We start from the raw sequence: 27,065 nt of genomic DNA on the forward strand, positions 1-27,065 counted from the left end.
TCTTGGTAATTTGTAAAAAAATTAAAAAATAGTGATGGTTGTCAATGTTTTATTTTAATGATATTCATATAAGTCATAATTCAGATTTTCCTCATCTGTTTTATGTTAATTAGCTTGCACAGTAGATATTATTGTTCTTCAGTTACTTCATTTGAATTGTCCTTTTTTAAATCCTTACTTGAGGGTATGTTTTTATTGAATTTAGACAGAGAGAAAGGAAAAGAGAGAAAAACATCAATTGGTTGCCTCCTGTACAAGTCCCAACCAAGAACTGAACCTGCAACCTAGGTATGTGCCCTGACTGGGAATCGAACCTGAAATCTTTTGGTGCACAGCATAATGCTCCAACCAACTGAGTCACTGGGTCAGGACAAGGTTGTCCTTTTTTTGAAACCTTTAAATCCCACAAATTTTGACCTTCTAGTCTGGTAAACTTCGTTAATCTTTTCAAAAGATTCACCATTGAAAACCAAACATGACGAATCAATGTGAATGTAAAACATGGTTTGACCATCTTTAACTGGAAATGTCATGTAAGTTTCAGATTATAAATACCCTTCAGTAAGGCCTGGATGATGTGAGAACACTCCCAATGAATTCCTCAAAATCTTATTTTTATATGTAGCCAGAAATCAAATACATGCTTACACAAGCTTTGTTTTGCTGCCTTACCAATCCTCACCTTTACAAACAAAAGGGGCAATTTTCCATTAATCTGAGAGGTAGGTAGCTAGCTTCTCTTGGGCACACTAGGTTTTAAAGAGTGACCTAAAGGTAAACTATTAGAAGATAGGTCACTATATCACCAAAGTAAGATACTTCTGGCTGAGGAATTTTACGTAAAATGAGGGAAAGACAAAAATCCCCTTTGAAGATTCCTCTTCAAAGTGGTGTTTGTATCACTGATGTCCCAAACGCAGCGCACGACAGTGATTGCCTCTTGAGTTCATGAACAAGACTTGCCTGCTTAAGAGGCTGATACAAAGATAGCACAGACTACAGTCTGGCGATAAAAAACTGTGAAGGAAGGAAGTAGACTCAACAGAAAAAGATACCACACTGCTTCCTTCCTCTTCCCATCCCTCTCAGTTTTCCAAAACCCCCAAATTCCATAGGCTCTTGAAAGACTCTAAAACTAATTTAGATTTTTAAAAAACTGTATTACTGAACCTTTTCAATGAGATAGTGTCCATCCCATTTTCAAGTAAACAAAAAAGTACTTTCTACAGTCTTTACTCCCTACCTGCAGAGCTTCTAAATTCAACCTTCTAAGTGTGACCCATTTCCTCTTTTCTCTAAGACAGAAAAGAGCCAAGGGACAGATCAACAGTTTTTCTTACAGCAGTTTTGTCCTTTTCAAGCTGAAAAATGACCAGTCAAAACAACAACAGGGTTTCGTTTCCCTTCTACACCTTATGCTCGTCCCCTGAGCAGCTGGTGTAGTACAAGGCCCTTAACTGGCAATAGGAGGAACTTAGGAAAAGGGATGCAAATCACAGGAGGGCAACTTTTCCACTGCGAGTGTTCTAAGGACTAACCTGCAATTCAGATGCCCTCAGCGTCACATTCAGAGTGAAAAGAGGGTTGCCCTTGTACATTGTTTTGCCTCTGCCCCTCTACTAATGGAGAGGAAGGATGGCTATTTGTATTAATTTTGTCTATGCTTTCCTGTAGCAAAGATGTAGCATGAACAAACTCTACTAATTTATCCAGTAATTCATCTGGTTCAAGTCCAAAAGATCCTTCCCCTGTGCAGAGGTTCATAAAAGAGCATTATTCTGTACTGAACAACACAGTACGTTTTCTGGAGGTGGTTTAGACCATATGTAGGAAGTATGCTGCCTGCACAGGGAAAATGAAAACTTTTCCCCCTTTGTACTGTTTAAGTAACAGAAATAAACACCTCTGGTGGTAGTGCAGTATATATAATGAGATCATATTTGAAATCATATGACTGCCTAATAACATAAACAAACCTTGAAAAGATTAATTAGGCAAATATGAAATGGATAATTATAAAATTTCAGTTATGCAATGTGGTAACATAATACAAAGGCACAGCTTCACTGTAAAAACTATGTGAAGAGCCAGGGAAAAGAGTATTCCAAGTAAAGGAGGCATTTGAGAGTAAACACCTAATTTTATTTTTTACTTGAAATCATGTGGTGATATGAGGGGCCACTATTACCTGCAATTATTCTTCTAAATAATGTAAGGAAAGATCAGCAACTACACTGTCATGGTTTTCAATGACCATGCAAATATGAGGACCCAGAGCAAACCACAAGCTGGAAAAAAGATGGTAAGAAGGGGGGGGGCAAGGAAACGCTTCCAAAATAAGGGGTTTCCAACTTATTCAATACTTCATTTCTCACTCTGGTAGAAAACTTAAGAAGTATTTGAAGAAGTAGAAAATAAAAACTACCTACTTCTATCCATAGAACATGCTCTTTTAGTAACCAGGATTACTATAAATGGAACAAAGGCCTTAAAATGTCAATGTGCTTATTCATATTTCAATGTGACAGTCATCCAGGAGAGGAAACGCTCTGGGGACAGTGCCGTGTGCCATTCTGATAAAAGGCTGTGCTAAGAGGGAAGACATAAGACAGCACAATGGAAGCGAATGAGTTTGGGCTCTTTACCCCCAGTCTCCGTGGTGCTCTTCTTATTTAGGATTTTTAAAATATCTTTGGTAATCTTCTTCAGCTGATGCCTGGCTTCGTCACGCTCTTTGCCCACTCCGTAGAGAAGGATTGTGCGCTGGTTACATTCATGACTTGAAGACTCGTCCTGAAAAACAGAAAATGCACTCTAAAAGCCTCGTCGGCAGCAGCAGGGCCGCGTGTCCTGCTCACGAAGTGCACTAACCACAGCATCTCCAGGTTCGGCTTGAGGTGGCGGCACCCTGCCCGCCCGTCTTTCAATTCACCTCAACCTCCACTGGCAACACCCTTGTTTTTCCAGTTCGGAACTTGCTAAAGTTTTTTTAAAAAAAGGTGTCTACTGACCTGAAGTCTTAATAGAAGCACTTGATGTGGGCGTACCCTACAGAGTAAGTTTTGACTATTGAAAAACTTTTCACTGTTAAAATTTTTGCATGGTGTTAATTTCACATCATATTTACATACTATCTACTTGCACTGATCCTTTACAGAAAATGTTATTTCCTAGTAAGTTTGGTTTTCTATGTACAGAATCATTAAATCTTTCCTATTTAGAAAGAAGACCTTCCTAGAAGGCTCAAGTACTTTTTATAAAAATGCTCCATTTACTTTCAACACGACTGTGTAAGACACATATACATGGTTATTTGCAAACGAGACAGTATGTAGTAGGTGGGCCTCATCTGATGTGAGGTCAACAGCTGCAAACGCAAACACATTCTGTCTGACACCACCTTTCTCCTCTGGACCAGCGCCCCGCCCTCAGACAGTGAATTTAAGCACTATTTCTCCCACATGGGATGGGAAATTATTTAGTCACAGCAAAACAAAAACATGGACATGCTGCTAAACACACTCCTTAGCCAAAGTTAAATAGGCCAGGGTGCATCCTCTGACCCACGTGGTTTTGAAGTTTTCTACCTTTCTCTCTCAGATCTCTCGTGCTCCCACTTTCTCGGGATAAGTCCCAGCTCTTTCCTTCAGTCCATCTTCTTTGTTTCTACATGTTTGTCCATGGTGGGTGCTTCCTTCCCCTCCCTAACAGCATCTAATCCTCAAGCATGAGAGAAGAACATCTCCCAGGAAACACAAACTGTATTGTGGTCATAATTAGTAGTGGCTACAAAACGAGTAAAATGCTTGAGACGTGGAGAAGCGCGGTGCTTAATGTGGAGCACTCCACACCCGCGCATGCGCACCAAGTGGCAGCGCGCTTCTTCAGCCTGAAACCTGTCTCTGTCCCTTTCCTCTCAGTCTCTCTTTGTCACCCTTTCTCTCTCGCACACTTGAATTCAAGGCACCACTTCTCCTTGCTCTGGTTCTTTTTAAATTATATTCTACCAGAAATCTACATTTGTACACCCTGCCACTCTATCTTGCTGCCCCATCCCCAAATAATTATTGTTTCAGGTGTTCAAACTTGCCTCCTTTAAAAATGAAAAAAGACAGCTAGGAACAAATCTCTCCTAGAAGCTGTTGTCATTTCATATATCCTGAGTATCCAAATCTCCCCCAAATTCTTCACAGACCATAGGAAAAAGTCAACACAGGGAGCGACTCCTACACCTGGATGCACGTCTGAATGACCTGAACTCTTTGTTAATTTGTTTTTGCTGTTGTCACACAGAGTTGCTGATATGTTTCTTCTTTCGTCTGGTGGGATGTGCACATATGAACCTTAAAAAGGGAACAAGAGGGCACTGAGACAACTGTTGTAAACCCAGGCAGTGCCCTGAGTGGTGTGGCTCAGTGGATCGGGCGTCATCCTGCGCACGGAAAGGTCCCCAGGTTCCATTCCCAGTGCCTGAGCTGTGGGCCAGGTCCCTGGTTGGGGGCGTGCAGCTGATGGGTTTGTGAGCTGACTGATGTTTATCTCACACATTGATGTTTCTCCCCCTCTTTCTTTCTCCCTCCCTGCCCCTCTCAAAATAAGTAAATGGAAATCTTTCATACACAAAACCCAAGCAGTGACAGTCCTTTGCCCTGGGACTGTTTACAGTTAAGGTCCCAGTCATCAAATGCTTCTAGTGAAAACTTCTGTGTAAGGCATGACAGAAAGATGTTGTTAGCAACAAAGTTTATAGAGTATCCAGTTGCAGTAAGACAAGGCACTAGGGACCCTGAGAAGAAGGCAAGGACGACAGATACAGTTCCTTGTCCTCACGGAGTGCAGATTCGGCGTCACATAGTAAAGGTAGTATGTGCAGAGCCGGAAGCCTAAGCAGGGGATAGTGAGGGCAGGGGTCTGGGAAAGACCCATGTGACCCTCACAAACAGGCGGGAGACTGGGGCTCTGAGGACACCAGTGAGAGCTGGGGTGAGAGAGCTGGGGCTGCACTCAAGTCCAGCTCCAGGGCCCCAGGTAACGAACCTTTCTGAGCCTCGGATTCTTCCTTTGAAAAACGAGGTGGCACCACCTGCCCTGTAGGTTTCTGTGAGAATAACTGAGGTGAAGAATGTAAAATACTTAGTAGCACCACTGCTGTCCATTCATATTCCTAGACTTCCCCTTCCCTCTTGCACACACTTCATATTTACACTGTACCCCATTACTCAACATTTTCTAAAGAGGCTGGGCACTTCCCTCCTCTGCTGTTCTCCCTTCCACCACCTAAAATACTCTCAACAGCCTCAGTTTCACTTGTGGGAAGACTGTGAACAATTACAGCTTCAGGTCCCTCACTCCATCACCTCACTTTAGTGAAAGCCTGCACCACAGGAGGAAAAGGGAGCCTTCGGAGAGCATGTATCACAGTGTCACTCAGTTATTTCCTAGGTATTTGTTTACTGTCTGTCTGCTCCACTGGACTGTTCATTTTGTGAAGGGAATCCCTGGTATATTTCAGTCATATTTATATCCTCAATAGGCACTGATTAGGTACTTAACATTAGTTGATTATACAAAATAATGAATACGTAACTGGATTAATGAAAGACCATATGACTAAAAGATTAGAGTGGAATGAAGATAAAAACAAAAACTAGTTTTTTAGGAAAATTAGCTTTGTAAGTGTGACAAAACTGAAATGAGAAGCAAAGAGAAAGAGTAAAAACATTTGTAGGGTGTAAACCAGCTCTTAGTGGTGGGAATACAAAATAAAAAGCAAATTCAAGAGGTATTTGAACGAAGTTAGGAAAGCATCTGGGTGAATGATTATCTAACTGGATTTCAAGATGTACTCACCAGACAAACTATGTTAAAAGAAAAAAAAAGTGTAGGGAATAAAGGCAGGGAGCTCATGGATTCTCCTTTAGGGGAGAGGAATTCGAGGGGTAGGTACACATGTTTTCTGAATATTTAGTGGGTGGTTTGATGTGGAGACCCACAGAGAGGTGACAACTTGGGGATCAGAGCAATGCATCACTGGGAGAGAAGGCCAAACCCCAAAATTCTCTTGGCGGAAGCAAAGAAGGGTGAGACAGTGAGGAGGGTAAAGAAGCCAAATGATGCACACTCGTTCTCTAAAATCAGTAAGAGCACCAGATAAGTCAGGGTCACATATGTCAGGAAGGGGACGCTGAACAAGGGGTGTCATCAAGAGTATCAAATGCAGTGAAGGAGTCAATGGATGTGGCTTCTCTGATGTGTTTATTTAAAAAACGTGTGTGAACCTCAAAAGAGAAGTTTCTCTACAGTGGTGGGGCCGAAAGCAGGAAATGAGCAGTTGCAGTAAGAGCAGGCGGAGAAATACTCGAAGGTGAAGGAAGTGACCCACACTGACTTGTAGTTGGGTATGAAGAACAACAGCCTGAAAGAGAAAGTTGTGTATTAGGATAATCAGTGGCAACCTCTTGTTTCACAGCCATGTTCCACATAAAGTTTCCATAAAGGATATCCAGAGTGGAGGGCAGATAACTGATAAAAGAGAGAGAAAACAACAGTCTCTTCTCTGGCTTAACTAGGAAAGAAAGGGAGGCACACCTTTCTACTTAACCGCAGGGTAAAAAGAAAATTGATAAAAACACATAGAAATCCGTAGGTGGAGAACTGAGTGACATGAAGAAGCTTCTATCAGTGTGTTGGCCCCAACATGCTCCAGGAGCCGGGCTAGAAGCAAAGTCATGAGTGGAGTGAGGACAGTTAAAAACAACCATTGGTCATCTCTGTATGGGGCATGGACAGTAATATAGTAGGGATAGCTTCTGAGAGTTAATATTTTTAGGAAAATCATGATAGCCATCACCACTCTTCAAAATGGAAAGACAAAGACTTCTAAAAGGAACTCTTTTTTAATAGCCCACTACGGCGATTTTCAGCTGCTGTGCTGCAAGAATTTTTAAAACATGCAATACTTGACTACTTAGTCAGGGGCACTAACTTCTTTTCCCTCAGATTGTCAAATTAAAAAATTACCCTGAAAGACCCAACCCTCATTCATACGGTATAAATGAATGAAAATTATACTTATTTTTTGTCAGACCAGCATAAAAGGGTTTTTTTTTGGTGTGCCAAACAATTTTAGTAATTAGTTTATGAGTGCCATGAGATGAAAAATGTTGTAAATTGCTGGCCTATGAGATTGATTTATGTCAATTTTCTGAACATGCAGAAAATATACAAGTCTTCAAACACCAAGTTTTACTACATGAGAATTAAAACAACCTAAGAAAATAGACCAAATATTCCCAAAGGCACCAATGAGTTCTACTCTTTCAACTGGGAATTAAAATACCCTCAAATTGCATAGTTGTAAGGAATATTAATGACTGGAGATGAGAACCAAAGAATCATCCTATTTATTTCCTGAAAGACACATTTATGTGGCAGGAGAAAAAATCAACTGGAGAATCCACAGAAGCCTGCCCATCCCTTTCAGGCCAGGCCACTGCTGTCCTTGGGCGGAGCAGCTCATTTCCCCTGTAAACTGAGTTCTGAAAATCTTCAGATCGACTACTTTCTTTCTCCAGATACTCTACTGCAAAGACTTAATTGAAAGGAACTAGGAGAAGACATGTCCAAAGATCCTGAAAGACCTTTTATACTACAGAAATTAAAATATGTCTCTTGATCCAGATATCTTTAGAAGGAAGAATTGCAGTTAATTAAATTGATGTCTGCTCTGAGTCAAATAAGTGATTAGAAATGTGGCCCAAACATGTGTGTGTTCGTTCATACAGATGTGAAAATGTGGCTAGATTATCAGAACTATGTACTCTCCTTATTCATATGTTCTGATTATTTCTATAGAGACCTGATGAATGTAGGATTTTTAAATTAATAAATTAATATTCTTTTTAGAGGGAAATAAGAGTCTCACTCTGATATGATAAAATTAAGCATTTCTAATTTCCTCAACCATCTTTAATTTGCATGTTTAAATATTCAAATGCAAACTCTGTATATATCATCTCCAACAAAGTAGTAAAAGCCACTTTAAAAAAACAATAAATTTACATAAAATTTTAGTTTTAGTTCATCTGTGAAAATAAAAAAACTCTTAAAAGAAGCTTCCAACCACTATTTTTGTAGCTGAATTCTTCAATATACCACATTATTCTGTTCATAATAAAATAACCTCAAATAAATGCTGTATCAGTAATGAGCCTTGGGCTGGGTTGAAGAATGGGTATGTCCATGTGCAAGAAGGAGGCTGTGTTCAAGGAACAGGAAATGAGCAGCTTCTTCTCATCAGTAACCCCACCTGAATTGGAGTAAATTTTTCTTTAAATCAAGAAAATATGAAACCCCTTTAATTTGATTTGCATAGCAAATCTTTGTTCTACAATAGCTTCTAGTCCACAGAATAGCTGAAATGAGGCCCTTATCCAACATGCTCAGTGCATCCCAGAAGCATAACTGATCTTAAGGTATTTAACTAAATATACTAGTCCTCTATTTCCAAGCAAAGCACTTGAGATGGGGGTGACAAATAATTAGATGGGCAGAGTCTGCACTCCCATTCACTAAAAACCCCAATGCCCAAGACTCCTTACTTTAGGAACTTGGCTTTTTTTAAAAATATATTTTTTATTTTCTTGATTATGCCATTGCATTTGTTCTATTTCCCCCCTTTATTCCCCCCTTTTAGTTCATGAACATGTGTCAAGTTCTTAGATTCTATATTTCCCCTACTATTATTACCCTCCCCCCTATCTATTTTCTATCTACCATCTATGCTACTTATTTTCTGTACCTTCTCCCCACTTCTCCTTCTCCCACTCCCCTGTTGCTAACCCTCCATGTGATCTTCATTTCTATGGCTCACTCCTGATCTAGCTGTCCACTTAATTTGCTTTTGTTTTAGGTGTGGTTGTTGATAACTGTGAGTTTGCTGTCCTTTCACAGTTCATCTTTTTAATCTTCTTTTTCTTAGGTAAGTTCCTTTAACATTTCATATAATAAGGGCTTGGTGATGATGAACTCCTTGAATTTGATTTATCTGAGAAGCACTTTAACTGTCCTTCCATTTTAATTGAAAGCTTTGCTGGATAGAGCAATCTTGGTTGTAGGTCTTTGGTTTTCATGACTTGGAATACTTCTTTCCAGCCCCTTCTTGCCTGGAAGGTCTCTTTTGAGAAATCAGCTGACAGTCTGATGGGAACTCCTTAGTAGGTGACTATCCCTTTATCTCTTGCTGCTTCTAGGATTCTCTCCTTCATTTTAATCTTGGCTAATATAATTATGATGTGCCTTGGTGTGTTCCTTCTTGGGTCCAACTTCTTTGGGACTCCTCTGAGCTTCTGGGATTTCCTGGAAGTCTATTTCCTTGGCCAGAATGGGGAAGTTCTCTTTTATTATTTGTCCAAATAAGGTTTCCACTCGTGACTGTTCCTCTTCCCCTTCTGGTACTCCTATAATTCGGATGTTGGAGCGTTTAAAGATGTCCCAGAGGTTCCTAAGCCTCTCCTCATTTTTTTGAATTCTTGTTTCTTCATATTTTTCTGTTTGGTCATTTTTTCCTTCCTTCTGGTCCACTCCTTTGATTTGAGTCCCAATTTCCTTTCCATTACTATTGGTTTCCTGTGCATTTCCATTCATTTCAATTAATTTAGCCTTCATATGTTCCTCTAATTTGTGACTAAAATCAACCAGTTCTGTGAGCATCCTGATCACCAGTGTTTTGAACTGTGCATCTGAAAGTTTGGCTATTTCTTCGTCACTTAGATTTATCAGCTCTGGGGCTCTGAGTTGTTCTTGAGCCATGTTTTTATCTGTTTGTGCCTGTTACGTATGAGGAGAGGCGCCTTAGGTGTTCACCAGGGCGGGGCCACCTAGGTCGCTGGTTTATGAAGCTGTATGTGGGAGCAGGGTCAGAGAGGGAGCAATGGCGGTCCTCTCCGCTCCCGCAGTCCACCTCACCACTTGCCCCCGCCTGTTTATCAGAGCGGAAATGTGCGAGCCCACCGCCCTGAGCCGGGGGCCTGCACAGTCTGTCTCAATGCACATCTCTTTACTGGTTTATCTGAGCGCAAATGTGAGACCTCAGACAGCCAGCCGCACCGCACCTTTCCTTGCCTAGGTCCTTCCGTCACTACCCTGTACCTGGGATCCGTGCCCTCGGCTACCTGTGCGCCACCCAGGTTGGGGGATCCTTTTTGCCTGACCCACTCCGCTGCTGGCTTTGCCCCTCTCACCAGTTTAGCTGAGTGGTTCGTTGTTTTTGGACTCCGTATTGTTTGATTTTCTGTGGTTTGGTTGCGTTTATTGTTGTTAAAATTTCGTTGTTTTAGATTTGGTTGTGCGAGGAAGCAAAGTATTTCCACCTATGCCCCCATATTGGCAGAAGTCCCAGAGTTATCAGGAACTTGGCTTTTACCTAACCTAAATTTCTATACTCTTAACAGGAAAAGCCGAGCTGGATAACATAAGTAAGCACCGCCTTAAGATACACGTGTTCGATAGGAACACCCATTAATGTCAAAAGGACCACATTTACAAACCCTGACAGCCTAAGAGCTACCTCTCCATCCTCCTGCCAGAAATCGATCCCAAAGGGACACAGAGTGACCTCATTCAGTAAATATTTTCAGATAAGCAGATAGCCTTTAGGCAGACGTGGCAAAATAAATAAACCAATGAAATCACCTGCATGTAAGTTTATTTTTCTAAGTCATCTCAATCACTGAAAATAACCAAATCAATCAACGCTAGTCCTCCTCCCAATAGTTATACAATTACAAACTGCCTGTTGTTGTTTACTAATGAGAGGTTAAACTGCATAACTTGCTCAACTTCTACTCGTATAATATACTTTTGTAACCTGAGACAATTCTCACTTAAAAGATTTTAGTCACTTTCAGGGTAAAGTTATCGAAACGGGTAATTGGCAGCCATCCTCCAATGAGAAAAGAGTCTGAGAAAGTTCCCAGACAGGTGTGGCTGTGAGTTAAAACCAGAGGGAACAGCTGGAGCTTTTCCTCCGCCCTTCAGATACCTATTCACAGCCCTCTGGGAACTCACAAATACAGATTCACAATGAAGTACATGATTTAAGGATCCTGAATTAGTGTTCCTGGAATATAATACATTAATTTGTTGAAAGTAGTTATGCTTTCCCCCACAAGTCTTGTTTTAGCTCCAGACCTTAGAAGCAATTCATAAGCCCCTTTAGAGTTTACAATTTGCTGCAAAGGCAAATATGATTCCTGCTTTCTTGCAAGAAGTGCAGCTGCTCGTGGCATTCACCTCTCACTCCTTGGCCTCGTGTGGGGTAGGGGTTGGTTAGGGGCTTGGAGACTGTGAGATGGTGAAGATTTAGTAGCAACTTCTTGGTAGTTATGAATGCAGGCTCTGGGATCAGACAGATCCCACGGTTTGGAATTGGGTCTCTAATTAATTCACTGTCCCCTTCCTCAGCTTCCCTCATCCAGAGAGTAGAAATGATATAAATATCTACTTCAGAGAGTAGTTGAGACCACAAAATGAATTAATTCATGATGATATATGAAATCAACACTGGCTATTATTATTTTGAAGTGTACATAGCATAAAAGTCCTGTTAAAGTATAAGTTTGTGTCTCCAATTCAACAAATAAGACTTGTTCATTGCAATAGTCAAATTTTTAAATAAAAATAACTTAATACCTACTTTTCCAAGAGTTTAATATCAAGTAGACACCTCTTGATGACTGACAGATCAAGATAATTAAGTAACTAAAATTTCCAAATAAAATTACTCAAATTCATAGATTGATTTAAAATTCTTAATGCAAATAAAACTCTTTTGTCAGTTAAATCAGTGGTCCTCAAAGTTTAGTGTGCATGAGCATCACATGGGAGACTCATTAAAACACTGGTGAAGGGTGCACTCAGAGTTTCTGACTCACTGGCACTTGGTTTAGTGCCCAAGAATGTGCATTTCCCATGACTTTCCAGGTGAAGCCTCACTACTGCTGTGCACTTGAGAACCACTGTTGAAGATGAACAAATGCAGACACACACACACACACACACACACACACACACAACTTAGAAGGAAATAACCAAAACGTATCTTCACAGCAAAGGCATCTACTCCAAAAGTTCTCCGGTAATGGAGGAGATTACAGTTAGAAGTGTGTGTGTGTGTGTGTGGGGGGGTGTATATGCACACTCACAACACTGTATCAATGTACTACACATACATGAATCCCTGAATTTAATGATATAGGAGTATTTCCCCAAAACCAAAACCTAGGTTAAACGGAAAACAAATTGTTTCTATGTAAATTCTGCTCAAGAAAAGCATGAACTATGCTTATGTAATAAGTCTGGAAATGGATACAGCTGTTTTTCTTTCTAATGTAATTTTGGAATCATAATTTATAATGGGAGGAAACTGCTTCACCTACAAAAAGTTGATCAAACACAGATTTAAAATAATGACATTATGAAACAGGAAAAAAAGCAAGGAGCAAGAGACTTAACATCCCTAACAAGCACACATTTCCAGTTAATGTAATTACTTGTTACAACGTAATGTATCACCCATGTTGAGCGCAGTACCTTTTAGGCAAAGTAAGCTTGCAACCTTTTCCAGGAAGCTGACTTCAAAAGGCTTGGATTCATCTTCTACAGAGAAAATAACCAAAAGAACTCATACGGCATCAACTATATGGCAGGTTTCAGTAAAAAAGCCACAGGATTTTAATTGCTTTTCAAAAGATGACTCTTCACCCACCATACCCCACACTTCCCAAGGAAATAAAAGCAGAAGTCATAAGAGGGGCCAAACGGAAACCCAGTGTCTGCCTAGCTTTGAGTCCACAGCATTTGAAGGTAATCTCGCATTGTGAACTCTTTTCCTCTCTTGCTCTATTTCTCTCCAGAATCCTCAAGACTTTACTTGTGAAAACCCAGCAAATTCTCTGTCATAAAGAGCTTTAACAACTCAGCTAAGACATAAAAAAGGAAAATACCAGCTGCTACTCTGCAGGTTGCTTACTGGATACATTCAAATCCTTCAGAATCAACAGAGTAACCAGGTAACGTTGTATCTAGAAGTATGTGACAAATAATATGTTTTTACACTGTGATGCATGTGGAAATTTTTTCAAGTTTTCTTAAAACTGAAAACCTTTAATAACAATATCAACACAAGCACCTATTTGGAATAAAAATTAAAAGATAAGCTCCAATAATGGTGTTAGAGATAACCATTAATTTCATTTAAAAATTTATACAGAGCAATGAAATAAAATGCAAATGGTCTTATTTTACTTTGAGCATAAAATGAGCTTTAAATATAGGAGCTGAAATTCTTGATATCAGGAATACTTGTTAAATAAATTATGGTCTACACAAAATGACTATTCATAAAGTAGAATTTGCAAAACTATCAATGAATATACAACTAAAATCCAATAAGAGTAGCAAGGAAGGTTACAATCGGTGATATTGTATCAATTATATACTGCTTTTGGTTTTTGTTTTAGGTTAAACAGGTGAGAGGTCAGGAGGTGTTAAAAACTGAAACCATAATTGTGACAACATGAATCTTAATTGTTTTACCTTCTGTAATTAAAGGATGAAAAGAAAAATCCACTGACATTTGGGGAGGACAATTTGGCTTTCTCCCTCATTTGTCATTTTTAAACCTTTGGCATGAACACTTTTTTAAAAATTTAGAGATTTATATTTTAACATCACTATATCTTATATTTAGAAATAATATTTTATGAAGTCAATTCCATTGTTTTTGATGAAATAAAAATAATATGAATTTCACTTTAAATTTCAAAATTTAGATGCCAGAGAATGTGTATTCAGGTTAAGTGTTGGTTTTCTTTCTAGCTGCCTGTTGGGGCATAAAAACCTACAGAACCAGACATGCACATGGTTTCAATATTCCATTTTAGCTTCCATTATATTTGGAATTAAAGAATGAGTCCCTGTGAGGCTGACTTTTGAATGGATGACAGTAATATAAAGGTAGAAATATCCTTCAATTATAAAAGAAAATTTTCTGTCTGAATCTATATTTTACTTTTTAAAATTCTAATAGGCAATTACTAGTCATTTCTCCTTAGAACTCTTTAATGGTGCTGCTATAGTAAATGAAGTCCGGCATTAAGGATGGTGTGGAAGAAGGGACAAAAAAGTTAAAAGCTAGAAAAGAACAAAGCAGAGACCTAATACTGCTCTTCTAGTTTTATATATACAAAAATATTTGTGTGTATTTGCCTAAAACCAAAATTGTTCTGTGAGAGTCAAATATTCAACAAATAAAAAAAAAAAACAAAGCATCCATGCCTTCATGCAGTTCAGACCATTTTACTTTGCTAGAGATAGAATATTTGCCATGATGTAATATTCTGGGATTCAGTTTTCTGTGTTCTTACTAGTTGCCACAAAGAGGATCAGAAACCTCAGTTTTTAAAGAAGGCTGTCCAAAACATTACACACGATGTAAGAGCACAATCAGCTATCTGGGACTGAACGTGACCATTCCCTCCCTCCCCCTTCCAGGTGCTGAAGGAGAAACACGGCCATGGACAACAACGTCACCTTCGTGGCTGGGAACGGCAGCCTGTGCGCCCGAGATTACAAGATCACCCAGGTCCTCTTCCCGCTCCTCTACACTGTCCTGTTTTTCGTGGGACTCTTCACAAATAGCCTGGCAATGAGGATTTTCTTTCAAATCCGCAGCAAATCCAACTTCATTATTTTTCTTAAGAACACAGTCATTTCCGATCTCCTCATGATTCTGACTTTTCCCTTCAAAATCCTCAGCGATGCCAAACTGGGAACAGGACCTCTGAGAACTTTTGTGTGCCAGGTGACCTCTGTCGTATTTTACTTCACAATGTACATCAGTATTTCATTCCTGGGCCTGATAACTATTGATCGCTACCAGAAGACCACCAGGCCATTCAAAACATCCAGCCCCAAAAATCTCTTGGGGGCTAAGCTTCTCTCTGTTGTCATCTGGGCATTCATGTTCTTACTCTCTTTGCCTAACATGATTCTAACCAACAAAAGGCCAAGAGACCAGAATGTGAAGAAATGTTCTTTCTTCAAATCAGAGTTTGGTTTGGTCTGGCATGAAATAGTCAATTATATCTGTCAAGTTATTTTCTGGATTAATTTTTTAATTGTTATTGTATGTTATACACTCATTACAAAAGAACTATACAGGTCATATGTAAGAACAAGGGGCGTAGGCAAAGTCCCCAAGAAAAAGGTGAACATCAAAGTTTTCATTATCATTGCTGTATTTTTTATTTGTTTTGTTCCCTTCCACTTTGCTCGGATTCCCTACACCCTCAGCCAAACCCGGGATGTCTTTGACTGCTCTGCTGAGAACACCCTGTTCTACGTGAAAGAGAGCACTCTCTGGTTAACTTCTTTAAATGCGTGCCTAGATCCGTTCATCTATTTTTTCCTCTGCAAGTCCTTCAAAAATTCCCTGATGAGTATGCTGAAATGCCCCAATTCTGCAGTATCTGCTCCACATGAAAACAGGAGAAAAGGACAAGATGGCAGGGACCCAAGTGAAGAGACTCCAGTGTAAACCAGTGGAGGTAACAGTTCAATCTAGTGGTGTTTGGAGCTCCTACCAGGAGAACACTACGTAAAAATATTAATGCTGACTGGGTAGTAGCTGAGTTAATAACAACAACTCTTAAAATAATGGAAGACTACAAAAGTAATCTTAGTTTACTTTCCCAGTATTAAAAGCTATCTTAAAATGTAGAAAAAGAAATTGACATGTAGCAATGGAGCAAAACGAACTATATCCAATCACCATGTGACATGCGAAAACTACACAGAATCCATGAAATAAAAGAGTTTTGGCAAAATAGGTAACAATATAATAATACCTACTATAATTCTTTAAATACATTATTGATCACAATGTTATAATCAACTCACTATAGATACTCAACTGAAGAATAATAAATCTGATAAATCTTTAACCAAAAATTATACTTAAGATGTATATACAATCCTAGTCCCTAACCAAATGCTGACCCATTGTGATAATCATTATAAAAATTTAAGTGGGGCACACAAAGAATAGTAACTACTAACTTTTACTTATTAGCAAAGACCTAAGGGATTTATATTAATTGAAATGGTAATAGAGTGGACTGATTTTTTAAATATTCATTAAGATACAGGTTTAAAAACTACCTTTTCAATAAAAAGTGTAGAATAACAAACAAAGCTATTAAAATAAGGAGAATTCTAATAAAAAAATACTTCCTTAACACTAGAGAACACAGTTTTACTAATATTTTGACAACTCTAGTAATATAATGCCATCACTGACTTACCTTTATTAACTTGGCTCTACAAACTACATGCAACTCAGGTTAATATATATTTCCCGTAGTGAGAAAAATAAATGTAATTATGCATTTGCATAGAATATCTATCAACAGGAAAGTGATTAAAATGTTTGGATTCGTCCATTTGTTATTTGTGTGTAAAACAAAAAATTTACATTAAACTCTAAATCACATTTTGTTTGAAATTTTTTTGTTCCAAGATGTTAGATACCATGATCCACTTCCTATTTACCCTTACACCAATCATCAAACCCATTTGAGAAAGAAGAGCTGGCAACACTGCTTTATGACAGAACATCGGGGAAAGTCTCTTCTGGGGGGGCCATCTCGCATCAACTACTTCCATGTAAATGAAAAACCAGGTCAGACTTAAAATGTAGTCTGGTTCCACTCAAGCCATATTCATTATTTTTCATATAAACAAAACATGCAACATACTTGGAGTGTGACATCATTGATCTTAATTATTTTTAGTCCTCAGATGTGATTCTCAAACAGAAGGCATAGATCCCAATATCTAACTATAACTGGAGAAATTAAAAGGGTGAATTGTAGTATAAGGAAGTTCACTGAACTTTAATAATAATGGATTTTACTCAAACCCTCCACAAGTTCTGCTCAGCTAAATTTCGGTTCAAAATTGAACTCGTCTGAATTCTCTAAATGGCATCTATTCTCAATCTGCCACACTTCCTCCTCTGGCCCTGCTATGAGCGAGCACTGGAAGTCAGCAGAGACGCACAGGGACATGTGTCCAACCCAAGGCGCAGTCTACACAGCTCTGGGACAACAGCCACAGCTGTTTCTGCCATGTAAACTAATGAAATTCACTTTCATGTCACATGCAGGTGTGTGCACGTTCCATAAGAATACGAGGATATTTGAGCTGGAAGAGAAATGAAACCTCAAATAAATATCTGACCATCTTAATTTGTATATGGGAAAATAAAGGGCAAATCCACCGCTCAACCCATGCAAGTTGGGGTAGAGAGTAGAATGAAGATACCCACATCACAGTGCCAGGACCATGTGAGGTGTTAAGAGACCACAGAGTGGGCAAAGGCTTACTTGAATGATCTTTCATTTTTGCTTAAACTAACTCACTGACACAACAACTTTCACAAGAGAAAGAAAAGAACATGAGAAATGCTAAATGTATGATGGTACTTTCACCAAAAACAAACAAACTATAAAGTGTTTGGAACTACCTATGTTTTTATATATAGTATAAAAATTTCATTATACTCTAAATCACCCTTTGTCAGGAATTCTTTATTCAAAGACGTTAACATAGTAGCATATACCCCTGTATCAAACATCAAATGGAACCAATTCAAGACAGATTGACAGATTACTATTTACGAAGTGCTCATTATATAGAGAACATGTCACTATCTCCAGTTTAGAAATTTTAATACATATAATACATCCCACATTTTACAATAACTTAAAAAAAAAAAGGAAGCCCAATTTTGTAGACTGAGGTCCAAAAGATGAAAAGTTCAGAAACAAGGCAAACAAAATGGACTTTTGCCCAAAGCCTTAGTGGCCAAGAAATCCTACAGATGCTGGTTCCTGGCCATTTTTCATGCTGCTTCCTCACAGAAACAGTCTAAAAGCTGGTGTGGCAAGCTACAGCCTGCAAGTCAAATGCAGGCCATCATCTGTTTTTGTATAGCCCGTGACCTAAGGATGGTTTTTATAGTTTTAAATGTTTATGAGGATAAAAATCAGAAGAGTAAAACTCGTGCTGCATTAAAGTTATATGAAATTCAAGTTTCAGTGTCCATAATAAGGTTTTAATAGAATACAGCCACACCTATTCGGGTTTTGCCTATGGCTGGTTCCCTGTACAACAACAGGGTTAAGTAATTGTGTTGCAGACTACAGAGGAGCAAGACCGAAATATTTACTAACTGGTTCTTTAGAAAAGAAGACTGACAGCCCCTAACTAGGACTTTAAAAACAGGAGAAAATCCCTACAGAGAATAAGAGAACCCTGCCTTCATGCATCCAGGTGCTGCAGCAGCCGTGCACAGTGAACAAGAGCAGGTTCCAGGGGCTGATCTAGGCGATGGCGGCTGGCCAGCAATGCCCACTGTGGGAACTAAACTCGGGGAAGTAGCTTACACGTCGAAAGTAAAGAGAAGCAGCCTGACTTTTTAAAAAAATGGAGAACGCTTGGAAAAAAATCAACTTGCATGAGATATACAAGTAGACAATAAAAATATAAAAAGATCTATATCACTAATAAGCATATAATTTTATACTTAAATGGCATGGCCCTTTTGCACGTACACGTTTAGAATTGATGTAAAAAATTTTTAGTAATGGTGTTGTAGAATCCACTCATTGAGACCTTAAATTGGTACAATCTTTCTGGAAAGCAAGCATTCTATATTTTGATGCATATCTGATCCAGCATTCCACTTCCAGGAAACCTACTATAAATATGTTGGGACAAATGCACAAAAATATATGGATGTGTGCATGATCCATAATACTGTTTTTTAATGAGAAAAAATGGACAAAATGCCCATTAGTGACAACTAAACTATGATAACTTTATATATAATACACTTTTTAAAAATTAGGTAAGTCATCATATACTAACATAGAATAAAACAAAGATCCAGTGTGTCAATAAATAAATATACACATGTATATTCCCACACCACTGGCATGTATATGTAAGAGGGGTTTACTTTACTTTCAATTCCTACTATATACATGTCTGTGTTTGAGCTCTTTAAACTTTTATAAATAAAAACATGAAACTGGAAAGTCATATAAAAATTTCGGATATGGTGAAACAATGGCTTGTTTCCAGTTATATGCACAGACTTTCTAATATTATATTTAATAGCAGACACAGATTCCTTCGTTTAATGTTAAATTGCATTAATTTATTTTAGCTTATTATTACTGCTTTTGGTTGACTCAGCACGGAATTTTTAAAACAATTTCATATAATCTGAGAAAGTTCCATGGTGTACTTTGGTGGGAAGTAAGAGGTTCTTCTATGAGGTCAGGAGTTCCCATTTTGACTTTCATTCCAAGTGAAAGCAAATACTGCCCCATCTTTTCAGATACTATTCAATATGTGTATGGCATTGGTTACCACATCAACAGGAACCTTTAGAATATTAACTCTGATCCAAAGGAAAATCCCAAAGGAGACTATAAATGGCAAGAGCAGTTTATTCGCATTTCACAGGCTTCTGTTTCTAATTTTTATTCTACCTTCTTTGAGTCTCTCCCAATTATACTGTTTTGAAGCAATTTGTTTTCAACTTTGTATCTTATTTTAAGGCAAGAAGTTTCACAAGTCCATGGACTTTATAGTTGATTGACTCTTCTCATTCACCAATCAGTTATACCCAGTTCAAAAACTCCAGAATTCGGTAAACAATTCTGTGCTCACCTTATCTCTGGCTGCTCCAGCCAGGAGAGAAGGCAGGTTCTGAGCATGGGTTCTGGAACCCGGATGATGCGGGTTTGAAGTGGGCCTGGGCTGCGTGATTTGCAGCAAACTGCCTGACTTCCATACTTTTATTTTCTCCTCTGTAAAATGGGGCCCACTTCTGAGTACTGTTTTTTTCAGAATTAAGTAAGATCATGTTATCACACAGAACAGCACAACTAGTGTAGTTTTATAAGTCTGGACTACATTCCCTATGAGCACAGTAAGATTTCAAATGTTTAGTTGATTCCCATTTGGCAGGCACCTAATTTCTGGGACCTTTACTTACATCTTCTTTGGTTCTTCCTTCCGGTCTCTCATGAACTGTCTCCACAGCTCTATACAATATTCCATTTTTCCTTTAATTTCATTTAACAACAACCAAAAAACCCCAAAACACTACCATGCCACAGACATCATTCTCCACACTCGGTGAATGTTTGCCCATTCTATCCCCTTAACAACACAATAAAGCAGACACTATTATTCGTTTTCATGTAGAGAGGAGACAATGGTTTCACAGAGAGCATAAGTAGCTTGCCCGTGTCACAAGAAAAGAGGTAGAACAAGGAATTGAACCCAAGCACTCGGGCTCCTGGGGCAGCGCTGCAGCCCTGCTCTGGGGAGCAGCCCCTCGGAGACACCAGCCATCCAGGGCAAAAGCCCCCCGCTCAGCGGCCACGGAGACTGTTGAGAGCCAAGAGCTCACATGTAGGAAGCATATCAATGTAGAAAAATAAATGATCTGTTGAATATTTACTGTGATTAAACATTCTGAAACTACCACACTTCAAAGAATACTTTTCTGTAACTTGAGAAATGAAAAGCATTTGAGTTCCTCTTCTGAAAGTTTCCCACGCTTTGGCATTTTGAAATTTGAGCAAAATGTAATTTCCAGTTTTCATATTATGAAATTATCTTGTACAGCATTTCCCTTGTTTAAATTGGAACTGCTCCAAACCTTCATCTAAATAATGGATTTGGCTCCATCGGGAAATTTACACTTAATTATGTAGTTGTCAAATCCCTTTACCTAAAAAAATAAAAATAAAAATGTCTGCTTGTTTCTATTCTCTATACAAACAAACAAAAAGATATATGTTTAAATTATATTCCATCCCATTAATGAAACCCGGAATCTGCATTTCCAAGAATCAGTCTAAGTCGAACACATATTTTTTAAGCTGTGTCACCAGTGGGCAGTTCCGACGAAAATCATTAGGCATCCATTGCCTTGTATTTTAAGATGTCCAGTGGGTCACAAAACTTTATTCTCAGAATCCTAAGCCAAGTCATCAAACTTCTCACTCGGCCCAACCCCAGTCTACTCGGACTCTGTGGTAAAACTTTTTGTAGCAAAAAGAATGAAGTGAAACTCACCATGGAGAACTCCACATTCCCTCCTAAGATCTCTTGAATTTCCTCTTTCTCTTTACCTATCTGGCAAGACAACATTTCCGTCATAGATTTCAGTAATTATACTCTTTCGAACTTGAAGAGAATTTAAAGAAAAAATTTTATAGACCTTGGCCCAAGACTGACCGACGATATTCCTGAAGTCTTAAGCACTTTGCATATAACATCAAGTACATGAAAAGGTTTCTAAAAACAATTTTCTAGTAAGTGAGAAGTATATGTCTGTTGAAGTCTGTAATTCAGGAACCACGGCAGTGAGAACCTACCTCCCCCCCAGGTCCCCCGGCACTGTCCGGGGGACTCAGTTTATCCCCTCAACAAGACTGTGAGGTGTACGCTATTATTAACTCGATCCCACAGACGAGAATACCATGGCACAGGACCACCAAACTCTTTGTCTATGATCTAGTACCCAATAATCGGTGGATGCAGCATTCTGACTCCAAAACTCTGGGTCTACCAGCTCTTAATACTCAGCAAATATGCCATTTTCTCTCTCAGAGATCAAAAGACCAAAAGACTCGGATAAATATTTATAGGAATAAACAAGCCACCATACTGAACACAAATTTTTAGAGAAAACACTCTACAAGAAGGCAGCTAATGATTTTTCTGACTTTAGATTCAACTCTTACACTTGGTTGTAATTTGGGGCCCTTTCCTTTATCTTTCTGCCTCCTACTACTGTATACAAAAGGCACTCAAAAATTTCATTGAACAAGTAGGTAAAGAAGATTAAGCTGCAGGATAATTACTGTATAAGAAAATATAAAGATAACTGCAACTAATTCATGTAAATCACAACAGATTAACAGTACATAAGTTTGAAATAACAAGCTTCTTATTAGAAAATCCTGCAAAGGTTTGAATGTGAGGAGATCCTGATGGCTGCCCTGACTGGTGTGGTTCAGTTGGCTGGGAGTCATTCCACAGAGTGAAAGACCGCCGGTTCAATTCCTGGTCAGGGTACCTGCCTGGGTTGCAGGTTTGGTCCCAAATAGGGATGTGTACCAGGAGCAATGAATCTCTCTCTCTCTTTCTCCCCATCTCCCTTCTCCTCTTTCTAAATAATAAATGAATCAATAAATAACATCTTTTAAAAAAATTCTGATGGCTAATGTTACACACGTGAAATGAGGAAGGAAACTGGGTATAAGAAAGCAGAAGGACATTTGCTTCACATGCTCTTCATGGGCTGATCGAATGACTGCCTCCATCAGAAGACACTGAGCTGAGTATCCTCCCAAACAAGGTGAGTTTCCATTTCTACTGAAAGTGTGCTGGCTTATAAGAGGTAGGCTACATTCTGGGGGAGAAATGCTTTAACAAGGTTAACATTCTAAAAACCATAGATTATGAGCATAAAGAAATATATAACATATAGCAATCTGATGTGAATTATTACCTCTTAGATGGGGTTTTGTCTTACAGCCAAGGTAAAAGTAGCAATTGTGGATGGAGTAGAACCTGTTATTTGGATTTCATAATGGTGTGAAAGTAATGGTACTGTTACAAGTACCAAAAATGGATTACGTACATTAAAAATCCTAGCCAGACACAACCTGTGCCTTCTCAACAGATCTATTGAATATGATGATGTCAATACATAAAGTGTCAATACATTAAAAATCTAAACTCTGGGTTTTTTTTTTTTTTTTGGAAGTAGCATTTTGAAATCATGAAAGCCTTCGCTTTACTTCATGTCCATGTTTATTTGTAACAGTGAGACTGGGACTCATGAATGCCACGGAGACAAAGGGCTTCAATGGGTCTGAGCGGTGCCCCCGGGACACACGGATCACGCAGCTGGTGTTCCCAGCCGCCTACACTGTGGTTTTCCTCGCCAGCATCCTGCTGAACACTATGGCCCTGTGGGTGTTCATTCACATTCCCAGCTCCTCCACCTTCATCGTCTACCTCAAAAACACTTTGGTGGCTGACTTGATAATGACACTCATGCTTCCGTTCAAAATCCTCTCCGACTCCCACCTTGCGCCCTGGCAGCTCAGAGCCTTTGTATGCCGTTTCTCCTCTGTCATCTTTTATGAGACCATGTATGTGGGCATCATTCTGCTGGGCCTCATAGCCTTTGACAGATTCCTCAAGATCATCAGACCTTTTGGAAAATATTTTGTACAGAAACCTGCTTTTGCAAAAATGGTCTCAACCCTTGTCTGGCTCCTTTTGTTCCTCATCTCTCTGCCAAACATGATCTTAAGCAACAAGGAAGCAACACCGTCATCTGTGAAAAAGTGTGCCTCCTTAAAGGGCCCTCTGGGGCTGAAATGGCATCAGGGGGTGAATTACATATCACAGTTCATTTTCTGGACTGTTTTTGCCCTAATGCTTCTGTTTTACACGGTGATTGCAAAGAAAGTATATGAGTCTTACAGAAAGTCAAAAAGTAAAGGCAGCAAAAACAAGAAAAGGCTGGAAGGTAAAGTATTTATTGTCGTGGCTGTCTTCTTTCTATGTTTTGCTCCATTTCATTTTGCCAGAGTGCCATACACTCACAGTCAGACCAACAGTAAGACTGCCTGTAGGCTGCAAAATCAACTGTTTATAGCTAAAGAAACAACTCTCTTCTTGGCAGCAACTAACATTTGTATGGATCCCTTAATATATATATTTTTATGTAAAAAATTCTCAAGGCTATTATGTTTGAGAGGAAGGAAGATCACAGCATCAACCCAAGACAATCATAGTAGTCAGACGGACAATTTAACCCTAAGCTGATAACTTTATCGAGGTTCACTTCCAGTTTTGGAGTAGATTTCAAAAAACAATTGATTTGGAAATTGCACTTAAGCAGTAAAAGAGGATTAAAATAAACGCTTTCTTACATTTTATTCTGATGTATAGAAAGGATTATGTAAGTTTTCAATTTCACATAGATCTATTCATAAACAGAATGAAGCATCATTAAGAGAACACAACAGAATGTAAATGGCCATTACAGACTATCTTTTCAAGGACATTCACTTATATTTTAGAAAAGATAAAGATTTTTTGTGTTTAAATATGTAGTCCTTAAACAACCCCCTCCAAAATACCTTCCCACATTCTTTTACACACATAATCCAAACGATGTTACCTATTTTGTATTCCAAAATTGTTGATGCTTGCTGATTAAAAAAAAAAAAAAAAAACCACCTTTAAAGTCCTTTGGTGAAAGCTGAAAGCCAGGTGCTGAAAGGGAAACTGCTTACGAAGAGCCTGGGGAGCCGAAGGAGGTTCCAGAGGACTCTGGAAACCCAGATGGAGGCGAATCTCCTCACCATGACACGGAGCCTCTTCCACAAGAGCCCAGTGCACCACAGCAGACACAAGCACCATTATTAAGCCACATAAAATACTGGACTATGATAATTTGTTTACATGCCAACTGTGTACAATCCAAGGGTAAGAATACTGTATTATTCTTCTTTAGAATTCTTGCTCTGCCCAGCAAATACTGTGATGGCGGTTGAACATGCAGCCCACTTGGCAAAGCCTTCCTGGACCACACCCTCTATTTTCCTACCTTCCACCTCTGGTTAAAATAATTACTTCTCCCACTGTTCGGGTATGTGTTGGGGACCTCATTGCAGATTTCCCTTTAAAACTAGTTTGCTATATTCTTGACTGCAAAGGTGATTAGGAATCTCTAAGGAAAAACCACCTGTTTTGAAGACGGAAAACACATCATTTTTTTTTCTTGTTAAATCCCACAATATTCCCCACAGATCTTGGGTTACAAATGTTTTAAATAGAATATGTCAATACTCTGCTATTCTTGCTACATATATAGAAGACACTGCTGGACCCACAACCAGCAACATCTATTCTGGGATACTCTTCAAAGGATGGAGCCCTACTTGTACTTATTAACCTCCATATTTTTCCCTGAGTACCTTTGTGGTTCAAAAAAACTACAAAATGGCTATCTGGTATTGTGGATGCTGGCTTACAACTTTTGGAGAAAATGCCCCAAAGTAGTTAGTGCTCTCTAAATGTGCATCTAGCTCCAACATTATCATCAGAAGGTGAATCTCAGGCCTCTTCCTATGCCCTCAAGGCCTCCTAAGGCCCTGGAACCCGCCTACCTTTCTGGCCTTACCTCCTAACTGCTCTTCCATGCCTGGAACTTCACTCTCGTCTATGAACTTGTGACTGTAGGAACAGGCCACTCGCCTCTTTGTCCCTGTGCCACCACACAGGTAACTTTACCTCCGACCCACCAAGAAAACGCCATCGGTCCATGAAACCCTACGCTGCCGTCACCTAGTCCGTGAGATCCCATCCGGCCAACCTCCCACCACCCTCTCCAACCCGATCACTCCCTCCTCCATCAGGCCGCAACTGCTGTGCTTATCACACTGCCTTGAAATTACTTGTTTGCACCTGTACCTACTCTTTTAACAACCTACGTACACTTCTGAGGGCAGAGATTGTGCCTCCTTGTACAATCAATAAATATTTAATAAATAAACTAAACTGGTTTTACTTTTACAGGCTAGAAAAGCAAAAGGGAAGTCAACTCTCACTGATGCCTTTATTATCAAAGATAATATAAATTTCTTAAAGGCACGGACTCTTTTCAGTGGCCTCCCTGGGCATGCCAGCAGGGGCCTGAGAAGCGGGGATGCTCTCGGGTTCTCCGGCGGATGTTCCAGAGGAAGCAGGACTGCTAAACAGTACATGGGTAGGTGTGGGGGCTACTGTCTACCAACATTTCGATTCTAAAGCTGTTGACAAAACACTTCAGTGATGTACTGTCGGTTTTGGTTAAGTAGAAACTGCAACTGTAGCTTATTACAATCTCTAAAACTCTCCTTTCAGAGAGTAACTGTTACCAAGGTGACTAAATCCACACGGTTTTTGCTGAGGACATTACATAGCCATGAGTAGACTCTAATAATGTATTATAAACAACTGCATCTAAATAATGTATACAATTTTTACAAAGATCTTTCAAAATAAAATTTCAATAGCAAACTTGTCCTCCATAAATACAAATATTAAATTCTGTTTCAATAACACTATAATCAAAAGCAGAGTACCTGGTGTGTAGAATGAAATAATCTAGTAAGAACTCAGAGAAGAGGCATATGAAAGCCATCTTAAAATCACACTCAGGAAATGCTAAGCAATGATTTGGGAAGAACTTCCCAAACTAGCAAACAGAAATATTAAACTCTAGAATACTTATACAATGGGATGCTATAATGATAGCCACTAACAAGACCCAGAAAAGAATTTAAAAGTAGCTTTGCTATAGTGTTGAATTTAAACCACAATTTAACTATAACTATTGTTACTGGATAAGGTCTTCTATATCCCTGGGGCAAGGGATGGGAGAAAGGGTGTTGCTCCATACAGAAGAATTCTTGAGAAACCAAGAAAAATTACTGTAAATGGGGGAGGAAGAGGCAGACAAGCAGTGTGAACTTCCACACCACAGAAGTTAGATGGCTGATATAAAGTCATCATTAATTAGAACCTATAAAAGAATTATCCCATCTTATTAAAAACATTATTTCATGTATTTCATATCCACCTAAAAGCAGTCCCTTCCATTACTTTCTAAAGTCTTCTATCTAAAAACGTCTAACCATCACCCCCAAATAAACTGTATTCCTCCAGCAAGTTAAAAGATCAAAGTTCACCTGACTTTAAACAGAACAACCCCCCTGCCCCCCCCCTACAGAGGAAGAACCCAAACCCAGGAGTGTCTAATAGCTAAGGGATCACACAGTAAGGAAAGTGGAATTTACAAATCATTTAAAGTGCCCGGAAACAAAACTCAACACTTTAAATTTTACCTG

At 39.0% G+C, this 27,065-nt stretch overlaps 3 protein-coding genes across 4 annotated transcripts in view; 2 read left to right on the top strand and 1 right to left on the bottom strand.

Moving 5' to 3' along the window:
- Nucleotides 1-16,521, top strand: part of P2RY12 (purinergic receptor P2Y12) — a 47,248-nt gene extending 30,727 nt beyond the window's left edge. The window contains exons 3-6 of the mRNA XM_037136105.2: nt 206-288; nt 2,750-3,055; nt 12,915-13,070; nt 14,554-16,521. Of these exons, the coding sequence (XP_036992000.2) occupies nt 14,576-15,598 (1,023 nt within the window). The 5' untranslated portion in view covers nt 206-288; nt 2,750-3,055; nt 12,915-13,070; nt 14,554-14,575 and the 3' untranslated portion in view covers nt 15,599-16,521. The remainder of the gene's footprint in view (nt 1-205; nt 289-2,749; nt 3,056-12,914; nt 13,071-14,553) is intronic.
- MED12L (mediator complex subunit 12L) overlaps nt 1-27,065 on the bottom strand; it is a 315,205-nt gene that overhangs the window by 76,275 nt on the left and 211,865 nt on the right. For both annotated transcript variants that reach the window (XM_053667213.1, XM_053667212.1), the window contains one exon: nt 2,646-2,793. In XM_053667213.1, the coding sequence (XP_053523188.1) occupies nt 2,646-2,793 (148 nt within the window). The remainder of the gene's footprint in view (nt 1-2,645; nt 2,794-27,065) is intronic.
- Nucleotides 22,429-26,239, top strand: P2RY13 (purinergic receptor P2Y13). The gene is made up of 2 exons (XM_037136108.2): nt 22,429-22,510; nt 22,982-26,239. The coding sequence occupies exon 2, from the start codon at nt 22,996-22,998 to the stop codon at nt 23,992-23,994; it is 999 nt and encodes a 332-aa protein (XP_036992003.2). The 5' UTR covers nt 22,429-22,510; nt 22,982-22,995; the 3' UTR covers nt 23,995-26,239.

The sequence above is a fragment of the Artibeus jamaicensis genome, unplaced genomic scaffold (assembly GCF_021234435.1).
Source record: "Artibeus jamaicensis isolate MK-2021 breed Jamaican fruit bat unplaced genomic scaffold, CSHL_Jam_final contig_466, whole genome shotgun sequence".
Classification (NCBI taxonomy): domain Eukaryota; kingdom Metazoa; phylum Chordata; class Mammalia; order Chiroptera; family Phyllostomidae; genus Artibeus; species Artibeus jamaicensis.

Excerpts from the sequence above, each read along its gene's own strand:
- P2RY13 (XM_037136108.2), top strand. The coding sequence starts at position 22,996 with ATGAATGCCACGGAGACAAAGGGCTTCAATGGGTCTGAGCGGTGCCCC.